Raw genomic sequence first — 17,084 nt, 5'->3', positions numbered from 1 at the left:
AATTATGAGTCACACAGAAAATGCGACTGAACCTAGGTGGAGTCGCACAAAAGTGCGACTCGCAATTTTTTTTAAAAAAAAAATTTTAATTACATTAAAATAGAAATTAACTCGAGTTTTTGTTAACGACTCCTTCTAGGTTCAATCGCACTTTAGCTCCGATTAACTTTATGTGTAGATTTTGTGTTTTTTGAAGTGATAAAAGTGTTATTAAGTGAGTTTGAAGTGTTTTATAGAAGTTTTAAAATTTCTAAGTCTAAGGGCATTTTCGTCATTTTAGTAAATTAATTTAAAATAGGAGTGACGATAAAATAAAAAGGACGACAAAAAATAAAAGTTGGGTTTTCTACTTCTATATATATATATATATATATACACCCCTCGTCCTCTCCTGTCTGCTACTAGTACATCTCACATATTTTCATTTTTCCTTCATAAGACTCTAGCTTCTTCCCTTCCATCAAGCTTTAACAACAATGTGTCCTAGCGGAACTTCCCTCCGTCCAGAAAATTTTTCCGACGAACTAACATCGGAATATGAAACCACATCAGAATACCGACGAGCTTTCGAAGTGATTGACTACGATCACGACGGGAAGATCTCCGGAGACGATCTCCGGTCATTTTACGCTTCAATATCCGGTGCCGGCGACAACGAAGAGGAGATCATAAAAGCGATGATATCTGTAGCGGATGCGAATAAAGATGGATACGTACAATACAATGAGTTTGAGAAGTTTTTGAAGGAGAGGATAGAGAAAGAGAAGGTAAAGAATCAAAGTCAGAAAAGATATGGTGACGGCGGGGTGATGGAAGAGGTTTTTAAGGTCATGGATAAAGATGGCGATGGAAGATTAGGGATTGATGATTTAAAGACTTATTTGAGAATGGCTGGAATTGAGGTTCAAGACGATGAAATTAAATCTATGATAAAGTTAGGTTGCGGTGACGGTGACGGTGATTGTAGAGATGGTGTTTCTTTTGACGGGTTTCTTAACATCTTTGCTGTACATGATCTGCTCTGTTAAGTTACACTTTTTTTTTCTAAATTAAGATTGTAAAATTTTGTTGAAATTCCGATGTTGTGTCTGAGAAATAAAAATTGCGAATTAGTGAAATTAAAATATATTTATTATTATATCGACCTTTTAGCATTTTTTTCTTCATTTGTTCTCGTAATCTGATTTTCAATAGTGCTTCATTAATTGGTTTCTGAGTGGTGTATGTTGCGATTTTATTTATTCAGTTCACAAATTAAAAGATGATGTGCATACTTTATAATTTAGTAGAATTTTTTTTCTTATTGTCATATAGTTTTAGGATAGTATATATCCCATTGACTTTATATTGTTTTTCTCTGTCAATATGCCGGCATTCACAATAAATCTAGTCTAATTTAAGAGCGTATGGCATGAATAATTTTAATATGTAGTCAAACATTTAATGTGCAATAGAAAAATTATACTAGGAAATAGCAAATTAATTTTATAATTGTGGAGCTGGTACTTTCATACAAAATAGACTTTGGTTCCACGAAGAAACAAAACTACAAAAGGATGCCGGCAAGCGACTTGACTTGTTGTGACTTGTATTTTGTGAAGCACCGAGTCCGGGCCTTGCCTTTGAGTTGTAAAGTGACCCCTATATAAGGCTATAATTGAGTGATAGTTTCTTTAAGTGACAAAATAAATTAGAGAAATGGCGGTCAAGATGAACATTCCAAAATTATCGGTTTCAATTGCATTTAACAGTTTTCGAAGTAAATTTTAAATTTTAATATTTTTAAAATATATAATAAAATAATAATAATAATAATAATAATAATAACAATAATAAAGTATAGATTAAGTCGAATCTAACAAAATCTATCAAAAACATTAATTAAATTTCTCAATACTTAAGAAGAAATATTCCAAGTGGGAAGAAAGAACAACAGTACTCCATAAAGCCTACTAGTATTATCTATTTTTTTGCATATATTGAGATAATGGGATTGTTAACAAAATGATTTAATGGTCAATTTTGAGGTTTTAGCTTATTTTGATACAAATATAGGTTAGGGTGATCAAACCACTTAATGCTAGTGTTGGTAAATTAGCTAGTGGAAACAATTTATTGTTATAAATAAATTATTTTTAAAATTGCTCATAACAGCAGGTTCAAAAGCAGCTGGTCAAATTAGCCACTATAATCAACTTTCAGTCTTTTGTCAAACACCCGTAATATTTTAAGTTATTAATAATCCTAACATTGAGAAAAATCATACAAGATTTCACTTGACTATGTTTTGACTTATGAATTAAGAATAAAGTACATTAACAGTGAGTAGTGAATTATGATAAAAAAGTAAATGAGATTAGTAGGAAGAATAGAAAGAAGTATATTATAATTCTATTTGTTTATAATTTACAATTACAGTAAAGTAATGTATTTTTAGTGTCTTTTAAAAGTATTTAAAATTTATTAAAATTTTTTCTTTTTTATTAGAGCAACGAATTTTACAATTAGAACAAGGTTCTAATATAAGGCCACCATGAGTCTTAGAGTATGTACAAATTGGTCGAATAACAATAAAGAGTAATCCAAGTGTTTTTACCAAATTACCATTATTAATTTGTGTTGTTGGGATTAGAGGTGTTTAATAGGCCGGGTCGGGATGAGACGGGTCAAAATTTAAATGGGCCGGGTCAAAGCGGGTCATATCAAATGTTAAACGGGTCAAGTCGGATCAAATTCGTTTAAATACGACCCACTTTGACCCATTTATTAAAAGTTCATAAAATAGTTTTTTCTATTATACTTTATAGGCCGTTAGATCAATTCAACTATGAATATAATAATGACATAAAAATATAAAAAACGTGGTAAAATATTTTTTACAACCAATTCCTATATTTATCCAGGCCAGCCCTTTACACAAAGACCCACTAATGACCCGACCCATTATTAACCCGACCCACTAATGACCCGTTAAAATATGACCTAACCTTTGACCTATTAAGTCGACCCGCCCCGTTGAATACCTCTAGTTGACATGCACAAAAACTTATACTTCATTAAGTTCATTACCTTCATCTCAATCTTTACATCACTTTTTTATTGAAGTTTTTTTGTTTGTTTCACTTTCCTTTTATAGAAAGTTTTGTGGACAATTTATTCCAATAAATGATTGTAAACATATTAAATTTTGTACTTTTGTCAATATTTTATTAATACTAGAACTTCATATCTTCATTTAATTTCATTTGAAGTTTAAATTGTACAGGACATGAATCTACAATTTGTCAGAGTTGGTGAATGGGACAATGAAATTTGTTTTAACTAATTGTTTTTAACTAGTCTCCCTTTATCACAATTAATTTGATTATCTTAGATTGTCTTATACATTTTGTATTTATCTTAGGTATTATTTACTTTCATTTATATATTTAAACTTTCTTTTAATACATCATAGAAGTACTATTTAATATCTCTTTTCATTCAATAACATACTTCATTTATTACTCTAAAATACAAAAATAATGATTCACAATACTCCAACTCCTCTTAAAAGCAACTCCTCTTGATGCTAACACATTGAGTCATTGGTACAACCCAAGAGTAGTACTCCTTTTGTTAAAATACTTCTCCTTTCTTTTTTCTATTTTAGTTTGTCTTATATAGTTAACAACAATTTCATTCTATTTCTTATAATCTCATCTATAAATTTATTTTTTTCTTTTTATCTAGCAATTTATTTTTACCATCCATTTATATTATCTTATTTTCAAATTCAATTCACCTTTTTACTAAAAATACAACCAATTTCAATAGATGACGGAGCACTCAATAAATGCAACTTCATCTAAGTCGTATACTTTATGCATGTGAAATTCTTTAACCTGTTCAGTCACATAATAAAAAGTAATAAATGTGCATCAGAAAATTGATACTTCAATCCACTACTGCAAACAAGGGAAGTAAAAACTTGTATAAAAAGGTGAGGACCTTAATTAGCTGATCGTTGAACGTGCTTCCTCCGTTCATTATACTTATTACATTTTCACAGTCTATTGCGTAATTTTAATCATTTATATCTTAAGTTGCTTAACTAAAAATTATAAAAAAATTAATATTATGAAAGTATTCGATTAGACGATTCAAACAAGATCTCACTTGACTATATTTTTTAAACACATTAGCCGCAATATATAAAATAAGCTAAAAGATAAATAGTACCAATAATTCTTGTATAGCGATTATTTCAAAAGAAAGTATTACTATTTACTAGTAAAGTAACTACTCTCAATCCAGGGCAATTTACGTCATTATTTAATTTAAAATAGTCTATTTATTTTATATTATTTTTTTATTTGAAAATAAAGAAACCACAAAAGAAAATTCTAAACAAGTTTCCCAATTACCCTCCTCACTATCACTCACACACTGGCAACCATCTCCCACCCATTGCCTTGCCCGCCCATCCACACACGTTATTCTTGTATAGCCCTGCCCCCTCCCCAGTCCCCACCTTCTCTTATTTAGCCTCTCCCCTCAATCGAAACGCTTCTTTAGCAAAGCAACCCCCTCCCTCACTCGAAACCCTTCTTTAGCAATGCAAGGACAACTTTAATAACGGTAAATAGAGACAATAGCAGAGTAAAAATTGACAAATTTTTTAAAGGTCCTATGCAATTTCAAAAATTATGATATTTTTCTAACAATTTTATATCTTTAAACACTTTAACATATATACATCATTTAATATTGAGGCTTCAAATTTTTTAAGGTCCTATACGGTCGAACATGTTGAACATTCTCATAATCTGTCATGAATAAGAGAAACCATTGGCTAAAAATGGCTCCCATCCCTACTCTCGCAACTGGCTACTGCCCACCCAAGCTATTTTAGAGAAGCTTACATTATTTTAGTATACACAACTTAATAATAAGTATTTCCCCATGATTGTACTGATTGTACTTATCAAGCAAAAAAATATTACTATTTTAATACTTTTTAAGATTGGTGCACGCTAAAATATCGTAGACAAGTCCATACAAGGCTTTCACTTTATTGGTAACTACAATTGTAGGTCAATTGTCCAAAAAAAAAAATCTCTCACCACCCTCCACCAACTCCAACACCACAACCCCACTTACCTTCCCTCTGCCAACCCCCTCCCCCTCCCCCACCTCCAACGCAGAACGCCCCTCACCATGAAACTTCCCGAAAATCCTAAACCTGTGAACCCAAACGTCCTCACCCCTCCCCCACCCTCTCACACACCCATGATTGACAGCCAAGGGAAGGGAGGCTTTACTATTGGTGGCCATGGGGAGGGGGTCTTGAAGCCAAGGGTTGCGATTTATAGGTAGTGATCGGTCGGTTTATTGGTGGCGGCCATGAAGAAGGGCAATGGCTGCCTGGAGGGGTAGGACCTAGAGTGGTAGCGATTTGCAAGTGGTGGTAGTTGGTAGGTGTGTCGGATGTAGTGGAGCTAGAGTAGAAGGAATGATGGGGATGGTGGGGCTAGGGTGGTGCACAGTGGGAGTAGGGGGCGGGGCGGTGCAGATGTGGGAAAAGGCAGAGGGGGTGGGGTTAAAAATGAATGTTGGTGGAAAACTCACCTTAGATTTGATATTATTCATGAATCATGGTTAATCAATAGTTGATATTTTTCTTTTAAAAGATTAAGCTTCAATGATGTAATACCACACATTTGATAAAGGGTTAGGTTCTTTGAAAGTCTTAAATTTCTTTCTATCCTGTTACCAGAGGTTTCACATTATACTTGCAACTGATAGTGACATTTTTCTAAACAAGTCATTATCAGATGCTACTTGGAAGTATTACAAAACGGAAGTAATAAAAGAACATATTCAAATGAAGCAGACAATAAAATAGATACCATATTTCTTGATTGTAATCTTTCAGTATGATTTTCAGAGTTCCAGCACATGTATGGTCTTGCGTTTGAAATATGAGGAAGAAAAAGCATTACAGTCAAATCAGCAGAATAAGAAGTTACCCTGAGCAGAGAGTTCTCAATCACATCCACAAAGATGAACATATTCCAGAGCAGTCCAAAGTGTTCCCTCTTGGCTGTTTATAGACCACAAAAAAAAGGAATAACTAAACCAGCAAAAAGCTATTAGCAAAAAGGGAAGGAGGACACAAAACCAGGCTGCATTCATTCCATTTTCTTACCCACTTACCACTTTGCTCCATGCCCTTTCACTTTCGTGAAGAGCTAACTAGAATTGTTGGTGGTAAATAGGAACTCAAACAAGATCAATTTGCCCATTCTCGACAAATGGCTTAATAGACTTGTAACGAAGTATATATAAATCACCAGCTATCAGGTCTACAATCTCATCCGCACTGCATAAGAAACAAATTTTAAGCTCAACATGCATTGGTACGACAATAACACTCGAGATTATTATTGAATGTCTGTTAGCAAATTAGATTCTTGCCTGTCATCAAGAGGAATGGCTCCAATAGAATTCTCACTCTTGCAAAAGACAAATGTATCCAAATTTGGCTCTGGGACTGTTGAAAGTAAGGTTATGAACACAAAATTCAGCAAGAATACAACTATAAGAACTAAAAAATAACAGATTTTAAATTTCCAACAGAAAGTGCAACATTGGTTATTATTTTACTCAACACTGACGGAAGGTTTGGTGATCCTAATTTGATGTCCATTCTCTTGTTCCACATTCTGGCTAAATTTCGTTCTGTATTCTGAACCTAGTTAAACCTATTAGACATCTCTTGTTCGGAAAAGGATGCAAGTTTATTACTCTAACACCGCTGTACCTATTAGTAATCTATACAGGGTTGAGATTGAAGCAGATTGATGGCGCATCATAGCTCATACCAGCACTAAAAACAACATAGGTGATTTGAAGAAATTGCCCTCTAATCAATGCTTCATTAATCATTGAGTAAATTGTCTATATGCCCTTAACAAGGTGGCCAGATTAATATTGAGGACATATAAGAACAGTTTTGAAGTGAAAGCTATCTATGTTATTGTGTTTTATTCCTTTACCAAAACAGGGTAACACATTGTTTTTCCTCATTTATTTCTATAACTACCATCAAGCATATGTTCTGCTGTTGGATTGTGCTAATTTCATTCATCAAGTACGCCCACAAACTCATTTAAAATTATTTACAATCACCATTTAAAACAGTATTCTTCACATTCCATATCCTTGCATATTTGCCTGAGTGAAGAGGAGAGTTGTTTTTTGTATGCAGTATGCACCATGCATAGCTCCTCTCTTATGGTGGATTAATTACCAATATGATGAGAGTTGTATCATATAATCTGACAGTAGCTGGATACATGAATTCAAAAAAACAAAATCACCATCATATCAAGCTCTAAGACATTCATTTTCCATATTTCACCAGTTAGACAGTTACGGATTCGGGATGAAAATGATTGTTGGAGCACTCAGATAATTGGTAAACATACCATAGGTTTTTTTTTCTTCTCAAGTAAATCTTACATATTTACACAAGGCCCTTAAGATCTGACCAATCGATATTAAGGGCACTCTCCTAAGACATGTTAAGTGTCTAGATTTTAGAGACACATGCGTGTGACTTGTAAATTTTCTGACTACAATACTCTAACAGGCCAAGATAATTATAAGTCTCTGGAAATTTATCTAAACAAGTGTAGAACCATCAAAAAACTTTTCAGCTATTAATACAGAAACTTGAGGTCTCAGCTAATACATTAAGATTAAAAACTTGTAAATCCAAACTCACATGTTCTTCACCAAGAATGCCAATAATGCAAAAGCCTTAATCACAACATATGGGGTTGGCCACATTAACTAAAAGAAATAAACATGAGATCATCGGCAACAAAAATCACCCCCGAGAATACTCCACATATGCCAAAATCACCCCTGAGAATACTCCACATATGCCAAGGCTGTAAAACAAAACTCACATGCTCTTCAAGCATATAAGAAACAGAAGCCTGGGTTTCCACTAGTCCACTTTTAAATGCTCAAAAATCAAAATATGGTGCTATGCCCTATGTGAAGAACAAGCCATGGAAAACGTATGCAAGGAAGAACAAAGAGAAGAATACTACTGCTAAGGTGGCACAAGCTGAGTTGCACCGGAGATTAAAATAACAAGAAAAGATGAGGTCATAACAGAAATTACAAGGGCTGTCACATGATTAGCATGCAATATATGAGTGAAATCTAGGGGAGAAAATGGGAAATAAATTTGTTTTAGATTATGACGAGGTGTCCAAATAAATAGTATAAATAAGAAAGATGTTTTTGTAATGAGATAGATTGAAAATTAATGAGTAATCACCTTGAGATTATTAGAATAGCTAATACTCGAAATCAGTAACCTTATTTTCTCTGTTTCTTATTTCTGCATGATAAAACAAACACACTAGGGTCTAAAGTTCAATCTTTATCCCTAGAATACACCCAAGACCAATGGCAAGGGTGTTCAATGCAAGTAAACAACACTTCAATAATAAGCAATGGGAAACAATAAGAAAGAAAGCAAAATCAAAGACACAAGATTTACAAGGTTCCCCAATGTGGGCTACGTCCTCAGTGGTGGTTACCTTGCTTGATTATGTGAAGAAACAATGGAGTTCTCAAGAACTCTTACAATGAAGTATTACACTTGGAGAAGATAAAAAAGATGGGTTTGTGTTTAGCTAGGGTTTGAATCCACACTGAAGTGAGTGTATGAGACTCCTATTTATAGTAGTAGCCGTATACCAATGATTGGGCAAAGGCCCACATTAAAACATTCCCGTAAAACTTATCGCGCAAGAAAACAGAGTGCATTCTGGACCCTCGCTCGACCGGTTGAGCGAAATGGCCTTGGTCGAGCGATTTGTATTCCAGTCGAGCAACAGATCAGAATGCTCACTGATTTGGTCGAGCCAACTGGCTCGGTCGAGCATGCCATAGTGTGAGTCGAGCGGCTCCTCAGAAAGTCTATAATGACTCACACATCATCATACACACACATACACACATCCACACACCACCAACCTCATCATACACCATTGGTGTACTCAGTGGCGGATCCAGAAAAAAAAGAAGTGATGTCAATAATAAAAAAAATTACAATCACCATTTAATAAATTAAGGCAAATGCCCACGTCGCGTTTTCATGGAAGCGATGCATAATGTCATAATTTGACAAACTATGAAACAAATCACTCAAAATAAGTTACAAATCACATTAAGATTAAATGACAAAAAATTGTAAAGAAAAAAGAAAAAAAATAACCTTAAACAAGAGAAAGCATAAATGGTCCAACAAAAGACAGTGATGTGCAGCGCAGTAGCCGACAAGTGGAGTGGTGGACGCCGGTCGCCGGTCAGATGGTGCCGGTCATAGTCTCACAGAGGGTTTGGGTCTTTGGGAAAGGCTTCGACATTCACCGGCTCACTGCTGCCTGTTGGGCTTTTACTTTCTTTGGGAATTTGGGGTAATTAATAAGGGTAATTAATAAGAGTAATAAAAACAGAAAAAGAAAATATTCTTGAATGCTGTTAATAAGTTTTGAACCTAGGTCTATACTGTGAGAGATGAGAGTACTAACCACTGATCTAGCATATATTTCTTTATACTATTTGATTTTATTTTGGATTTAAGTGATATCAACTGACCTCGTTGACCTCACTTTAAATCCGCCTCTGGGTGTACTCAAAGTCACACCAAAACTCCAACACTGTATAATAATTGGGTATGTTCTAATTTCATTCTTCTTCTTCTTCTTAATTTGTGTCATCTTCATCTTTCACCCATCCAAGCCATTGCAGACCTGGGATTAGAGAGTATACAATCATGGTGAATACGTCACATGCCCAACGCCTCGAAAGACTAGAAGCCTAAATGACCAAAATTCCTACCCAACTCAATTATGAATTGGACAAGCTCCAATCAAAAATAGCCCAAAAAACGAAAACCTAACTTCTCAATTATCCACCATGAGCCAAACCTTACAATTCTTGTGTGAGAAACTATTCGGTGGAGGTACCCCCTGAAAAACCCAAACTGAATCCCAATCTGATCCCTTACAGCCACACCTCAACCTTTAATAACAACCTTTTACATACCATACATTCCATCACTATCAACAACTCATTGAAAAAGTGGAATTGGAAATCCAAAAAACTTAAGCTTCCTTTCTTTGATGGAGTGAATCTAGATAGTTGAATAATGAAGCCAGAACTCCATTTTTACAATCATACTGAGGAAGAACATGTGAAGCATATATCCTTAGTCTTGGAAATCTTGCAAAAAAATCAGTGTTTTGTTAATGGAAAAAAAATGAAATACGGGTGAGGATTGGCCTATTCAAGGCATATTTTTTTCTGGCGGGAGAGTATCCATGGATGAGGAAAAGGTGATAGCCATGCTATCATGGCCTACAACCAGAAATTTAAAGGAGCTCTAGGGTTTTCTTAGATTGACGGGTTATTACAGGAAGTTGAGCAACAATATGCTCTCATTGCACACCTTCTCACTGAACAACTGAAAAAAGATGCCTTCGGTTGGTCTGAGGAAGCAATGGCTGCCTTTCAGATTCAAAGCAGCCCCTGTGTGTTCTGCCTAATTTTTCAAAAACATTTATTATCGAAATCGATGCTTCAGGGCATGGATTAGGACCTGTTTTGCTGCTAGAAAGGCATCCAATGGCATATTTTAGTAAGATATTAGATCCACGAGTCCGTTTCAAGCCAACTTACGAAAAGTTGATGGCCATTGTTTTTGCTGATTTGAAATGGAGATATTATTTTCTGGGAAAAAGGTATGTGGTGAAAAGTGAAAACTGACCAAAGTAGTAGGTTTTAAATGGAACAAAGAGAAGTAAGCTTAGAATATCAAAAATGGATCAACAAATTAATGGGATTCCATTTTGTAATCATATATAATTTGGGAGCTTCTAACAAAGTTGCACATGCCCTTTCGAGAAAAGGTACTACTAAGTATGAGTTAGGCTCCTTATATAGTTCTTAATTCTTATGGGGTGGGCTAGCAAAGTCTGGATGAGACAATAGAGGAGGATCCATCACTGAAATTAATCAAGCAAAGGGTACGAGCTGGTGAGGAGGTACTCAAAGGGTTTACTGTGGACCAAGGAAAATTGTGTCATAAAGGAAGGTATGTGCTACCCAACACATCCTCATTCATAAATGTCCTGTTGAGAAAGTATCATGATTCTCCAATAGGAGGCCTATGGGCGGCTAGCTTGGGAGTGGTTTTGAGAAGGCATGAAGATTTAATACAACAAAAGTATCATGATTTAATAAATGTCCTCATTCATAAATGTCCTGTTGAGAAAGTATCATGATTCTCCAATAGTATCATGATACTAGGAATCATATTAAGGGTTGTGGAGTTTGTAAACAACAAAAGTCTCCATCCCTTAAGCCTTCAGATTTAATACAACCTTTAACTATTCCTGCTCAAGTGTGGGAACAAATCACCATAGATTTCGTGGAGGGCCTTCCAAAATCCAATGGTAGAAACACGATGCTTGTGGTGGTAGATCATCTTACCAAATATGCTCATTTATTACCTCCCAAACATCCATTTTTGCTTACACCGTGACTGATGAAATTTGTTAAGGAGATTGTGCGCCTGCATGGTTTTCCAATATTCATAATCTCAAATCAAGATAAGCTATTCATGAGTAACTTCTGGCGTGAACTGTTTAGACTTCAAGGCACTTATCACCCGCAAACGGATGGGCAATATGAGGTTGTTAACAAAACTTTAGAGACCTATTTGAGGTGTTTCATTAATGGGCAACCCAAGAAGTGGCGCATTGAACAAAGTACGCTTACAATTCTTCTCCTCAATCTTCCACAAATTTACCTTATTTCAAGCCCTGTATGGAAAAACCCCACCTTACCTTGGAACGGTAAGTCATGAGTCAACAACACCTATAGGGAGCTTAGAAACATTGTTACAAGAGCGAGATGCCATGTTAGATGAGCTAAAGTTCCATCTATACGAGCCCAATAGATGATTAAAAAAATGAAGACAAGAAGAGAAGGAAATGACTTTTATTTAAGGGGATGAAGTATTCTTCAAGTTACAACATACCGGAAAAAGTCAATTGCAAAAAATACAATGAGAAGTTGGCTCCTTGCTTTTATGGACCTTGCAAGGTCATATAAAAAATTGCAATTGTTGCTTAAAAGTTGGATCTTCCAGCTCACAGTCGTATTCATCCCGCTTTCCACGTATCTCAACTCAAGAAGGCAGTGAGAAATCATACCACAAGTGAAATTCCAGCCCAAAATTAACAGCGAAGTTGAACTACAGGCTACACCAAGTACTTTATTAGGGGAACAATGCAGCTGGATGCTTGGAAGTTTTTGTTCAATGGGAGCAGTTGCTTGCATTGGAAAGCACTTGGGAAAATACTCGGCTGATGAATGACCATTTCATTGAATTCCACCTTGAGGACAAGGTGAAGCTTCTAACCGGATGTAAAGTTATGCAATGTGAAGAACAAGCCATGTATAACATATACAAGGAAGAACAAGAATAATACTAATGCTGAGGTGGCACAAGTTGAGTTGGCACTGGAGAATAAAATAATAAAATAACAAGAAAATATGAGGTCATAAGAGAAATTGCAAGGGTTATATAACAATTAGCATGCAATATATGAGTGAAATCTAGGAGAGGAAATGGGAAATGAATCTATTTTAGATTATGATGAGGTGTGCAAGAAAATAGTATAAATAAGAAAGATGTTATTGCAATAAGATAGGTTGAAATTAATGAGTAATTACCTTGAGATTATTAGAGTAGCTGATACTTGAAATCAGCAATCATATTTTTTTGTTTCTTCTTTTCTATATAATTGGGTATGTTTTTCTAATTTCTTTTTTATTCTTCTTTTTAATTTGTCTCATCTTCATCTTTTACCCATCCAAACCATTGCAAACCATTTAGTTTGGTTGTTTCGGGGGTGCCTCCACCGAATACTTTCTCACACAAGAACTGTAGGGTTAGGCTGATTAAGAAGTTAGGGTTTCGTGTTTTGGGCTATTTCTGATCAGGACTTGTCTAATTCATAATTTATTTGGGTAGGAATTTTGCTCATTTTGTCTTCCATGGTTTTGAGAGGTTTTGAGAGGTTAGGCATCTGACGGATTCACCATGATTGCATGTTGTGATACCAGGTTTGCAATGGTTTGGAAGGTGAAAGATGATGAAGAGACATATCAAGAAGAAGAACAGAAAAGAAATTAAAAGAATAGATCCAATACTACAGACAAGAAGAAACAGAAGAAAATAAGGTTACTAATTTCGAGAATCTAAAACAGATTCATTCCCCCATTTTCTCCCTTCAATTTCAATCATATATTGCATGCCAATTCTGTTACAACCAATGTAATTTCTATTATGACCACATTTTTACTTTTTATTTTATTCTCGTGCCGACTCAACATGTGCTACATCAGCAGTAGTATTCATCTTTTTGTCCTTCCTTCAATACATTATCCATGGCTTGTTCTTCACATATGGTATAGCATATAGCTACTCAGATTTTATTTTCCATATCACCTAATTGATCTAGGTTTCCTACTTAATGGTTGTTCAACTTTGGTTGTTCTACATTCACCCACCAAAATCACATATATAAGAAGAATCATAACATTCAGTTTCCATTCTCTAATTAAACTTGAACCTTCATTACATACTTCAATTATTAATTGAACAACTTTGAAAAACAGCAACCTGAACATCAAACGTAAGTCATTGTTGAAGATTTAGATCCCAAAATGACACAAATGAAAAGCTATACTATCGGGATCACACCATACCACTTTTTAACTATAGATCGTCACATTTCACAACTCACCAAGTGATTTGAAGGGACATCCAAAAAGAAGTTGTCACTAGATTGCTTCACAGATCAGAAACATTATCAAAGCAACCACATGTACGTCTTTCAATCAGCTTAGCTGAAAAACAAAGCAGGTAAAGGCACCACCATTTCCCCAACATTAGGGCTACACAAAAGTACATGATGATCCGAAAATCCAATGATTCGATCCGATATCCGATTTGATACTCATCAAACAAAATACTCACATACTTTGAGGGATACATATACACCTAGTCCTTGTGGATCCGATAATCCAATTATGATCAAAATTTAAGATCCTTTTTAGTGTGGCATATGCTTGAGTGGATCCATTCAATACCTTTAAATCATTTAAAAAGACCGTGGATACCCTTCATACAACCCATGTCACTCATTAATAGATTAAGATAGGAAGCAAAGCTCCTAAAAAACAAGTTCAACCACATATCCATATACATTCTTCATTAAGTGTACCAAGTTAGTTAGATGATTAAGGAGTGTCTAGAGAAAAATACATGTTGATTCCACTATATCTCTCTTATCTTTATTCTTTCATTATTTCTCTAAAGTATCCAGAAACTAGCATCTATGAATAGTCTCTTGGATAATCAAAAAATAAAAGCACAATGAATTGCAAATAAAGGCCACTAGCATTATAAAATAATCAAAAGTATGTAAAACATCTCCAGAAATAGAACATGTGTAAGACAATTCATCAACGCTAGGAAATAGGATGAGTCTAAAGAGTTACCCATGTCATCTTCTTCGCTAGCATTGGATTGCTTTATATCAGACTGGTAACCAATAGGTAATTTTGACAAAACAGACTCATCCAGATAATTCTTCATACTTTCATAACATCTGTAACCAAAAAATAGAGAATTACAACTAAATTAAAAAAGATCAAGCAAATTAAATGAAAAACTATGCCATAAGATTTGCCTATTCGTGAAGTTTTGCTCCTCTTTAGAAAGTCGATTCCAAAGGTCTGATTTAGAAATATGAATCATATCCTTCTCAATCTGCAAAAGTCCGTTAGAAGTTTAGTCTTTAAGAGAACATCAGAAAATAAATTTTTTGGTTTGGTCAGTGAGCATGCAAAACTAAAAATAAGTTATTTTCATAGATAAACAGAGGTAAAAATGTACACTTTAAAAGAAGTTAGAGATATATGTAGAATGAGATGAAAAGATAAGTTAAATGTGTGGATAAAAATTAGAAAAAGAAAGAAAAAAGAGAGAGAGTAAAGTCATGGCCAAAAATAGAATTGGAGTAAAAGTCATAGGACAAGCTTAAAAGAAAAATAGTACAAATCCCATGGGACAAATAGAGCATTTCTAAGTGAAATAGTCACAAATTAGAAACTTCCAAATGCCCCAGACCCCACATACTCATGATACGTAAAATTAACCTGGTTACATTAGACTGTTAATTAGGGCAAAGCAAGGAAAACCTTTTGAAGACGAGTCCGAAGATAAGATCTCAACAAATATTGAGCTCGATCCATATCCATTTGATATACAGATACAATCAGAGGATCAAAACCATTTTTTGTATATTCCTCGATGGTCTCCTCCTGAAAATATGAGAAACATTAGCCTGAAACAACATGTATTCATACAATCCCAAGACAATTGTCACACCTATCCAGTAGCGGCATTGAGGAACTGGGTGAACTAAAGATCCCACATAATGTGAATGCCATAAATTATTACGTTGTGATTTGGTGAGTTTGATGTATAGTCCATCAGTCCACTAGCCAACAAACCCATATAAGTCCACTAGTCAACAAACCCATATATAACAAGATAAAGAAATAAAACACCAATTGTTCTCAATTCCATTATCTTTTCCCTTCTTCCTTCTCAAGAATAGGGAACAATTGGCTAATACTTCATGTGTTCCCTTGAGTTTGCTACGGTTTTCCCCAAAAGCCCTTACATGGGGAAGCAAAATGTCGCAAACTCAATGGGATCAACAGGGAGGGAATATACTACATGGACAATGGCAAAAGAAGCATATAAGATATCATGAACACATTGAAAAATTCCCCAGCTTGATTTTTCCAGGCCACTTGCATACTCTACATTAGAAACGTGAGAGGTGAACGAACTGAACTGAATTTAATTTATTAGAAGTAAAAAAAAAAAAAGTTGGGGAGAACTGGCCCAATTAATGATAAAGCAATATACTCGATCTTCTTCACCATTGTTTAATAGTTGGTTTTCATACCAGTTGAATACAACCAAAATTGTTTCAGCATTCAGAATCAAGCAAGCATAGAGCAATAATAAATGGGCAAGAAAACTTTTCAACTCAATAATCTGATTAAAATAATCGATAATTTCACAACCTAATCTTCATTCACACCAAAATCATTGTTATTGGCAACAGAATTAAGGCCAATTCGAAAATGACTGAAAAAGTAGCAAAAAAAAAGTTAGGGTTTAAGTGGAAAGGGAAATCGAAAATGTATACCATAAGTTGAATTTGTTCGCGAGATCTTTGAACCAAAGAAATCTGAAATTCAAGAATTTCGGGAGCAGATTTTTCGTTTCGCCAAGCTTTCTTGAGAAGCTCCACATCTGAGGTCGCCATTAACGACTCATATTCATCCATGGAAAACGCTGATCCACTCCCCATTTTTTACAAAAAAAGGAAAATCAGAGAAAATTGGCAGCAACAATCAAAAGCAATTTACTCCAACTTGCCGCCGTCAACTGCAGCTCAAATTAGGAGGGTATACGATCGGTGAATGAGAGAGTATAGCGCAAATGGGACTGTAGGTGTACATTACTAATGTGGCTTTCCCGCTCTTTTGATTCACAAATCACAATGGCATTTTATTCGTTGACACTTGACATCCAAATAAGGCAGCTAGTATTGTTACTTCATATACTTTGCAAAACCAAGTATACAACATAGGAGTATAAATTAAGCACTTTTGCCAATTATATAGTTTTTTTTTGAACTATAACTATTAATTTATTAAAATCTACAATGATAGGTAACTAGCAATTGAGACTCTAAAAAAAGCTGCAAATAAAAATAAATAGCAAGACTATTACAAATAATAATGCAAAATACAAATTACAATTTGGAGGAATATGTATATCCCCTTTGTTGATGGCTAAATCAAATAACTTACACAAATAAAACTAGCTAGAAAGAACTTGAAGATGCTTTTTGTAACGA

General features: G+C 34.7%; 2 protein-coding genes across 3 annotated transcripts; one reads left to right on the top strand and one right to left on the bottom strand.

The window, feature by feature from the left end:
• The first annotated feature begins 384 nt into the window (after nucleotides 1–384).
• LOC130825277 (calcium-binding protein CP1) lies at nucleotides 385–1,296 on the top strand. Its single transcript, XM_057690419.1, has one exon. It carries the CDS (start codon nucleotides 477–479, stop codon nucleotides 1,026–1,028), a length of 552 nt encoding a protein of 183 aa, XP_057546402.1. The 5' UTR covers nucleotides 385–476; the 3' UTR covers nucleotides 1,029–1,296.
• Nucleotides 1,297–5,864: 4,568 nt separating this feature from the next.
• LOC130825276 (DNA replication complex GINS protein SLD5) lies at nucleotides 5,865–16,784 on the bottom strand. Of its 2 annotated transcripts, none has more exons than XM_057690417.1 (7): nucleotides 16,368–16,784; nucleotides 15,343–15,465; nucleotides 14,832–14,911; nucleotides 14,641–14,750; nucleotides 6,457–6,532; nucleotides 6,196–6,361; nucleotides 5,865–6,082 (listed from the first exon to the last, which is right to left on the bottom strand). In XM_057690417.1, exons 1-6 carry the CDS (start codon nucleotides 16,530–16,532, stop codon nucleotides 6,262–6,264), a joined length of 654 nt encoding a protein of 217 aa, XP_057546400.1. In that variant the 5' UTR covers nucleotides 16,533–16,784; the 3' UTR covers nucleotides 5,865–6,082; nucleotides 6,196–6,261. The 2 variants fall into 2 exon arrangements, with proteins under 2 accessions (XP_057546400.1, XP_057546401.1); XM_057690418.1 differs by having other exon boundaries at nucleotides 6,188–6,361; nucleotides 16,368–16,762.
• Nucleotides 16,785–17,084: the final 300 nt, after the last annotated feature.

Source organism: Amaranthus tricolor, chromosome 10 (genome assembly GCF_026212465.1).
Source record: "Amaranthus tricolor cultivar Red isolate AtriRed21 chromosome 10, ASM2621246v1, whole genome shotgun sequence".
In the NCBI taxonomy this organism is placed as follows: domain Eukaryota; kingdom Viridiplantae; phylum Streptophyta; class Magnoliopsida; order Caryophyllales; family Amaranthaceae; genus Amaranthus; species Amaranthus tricolor.
Note: the sequence above shows the minus strand (reverse complement) of the source record. Positions and strands in the feature narration are given on the sequence as shown.

Excerpts from the sequence above, each read along its gene's own strand:
- LOC130825276 (XM_057690417.1), bottom strand. The coding sequence starts at position 16,532 with ATGGGGAGTGGATCAGCGTTTTCCATGGATGAATATGAGTCGTTAATG. Across the intron at positions 15,466-16,367 it reads GCGAACAAATTCAACTTATG|GAGGAGACCATCGAGGAATA; the intron begins GTATACATTTTC and ends TCATATTTTCAG. Across the intron at positions 6,362-6,456 it reads GCCATTCCTCTTGATGACAG|TGCGGATGAGATTGTAGACC; the intron begins GCAAGAATCTAA and ends TTTCTTATGCAG.
- LOC130825277 (XM_057690419.1), top strand. The coding sequence starts at position 477 with ATGTGTCCTAGCGGAACTTCCCTCCGTCCAGAAAATTTTTCCGACGAA.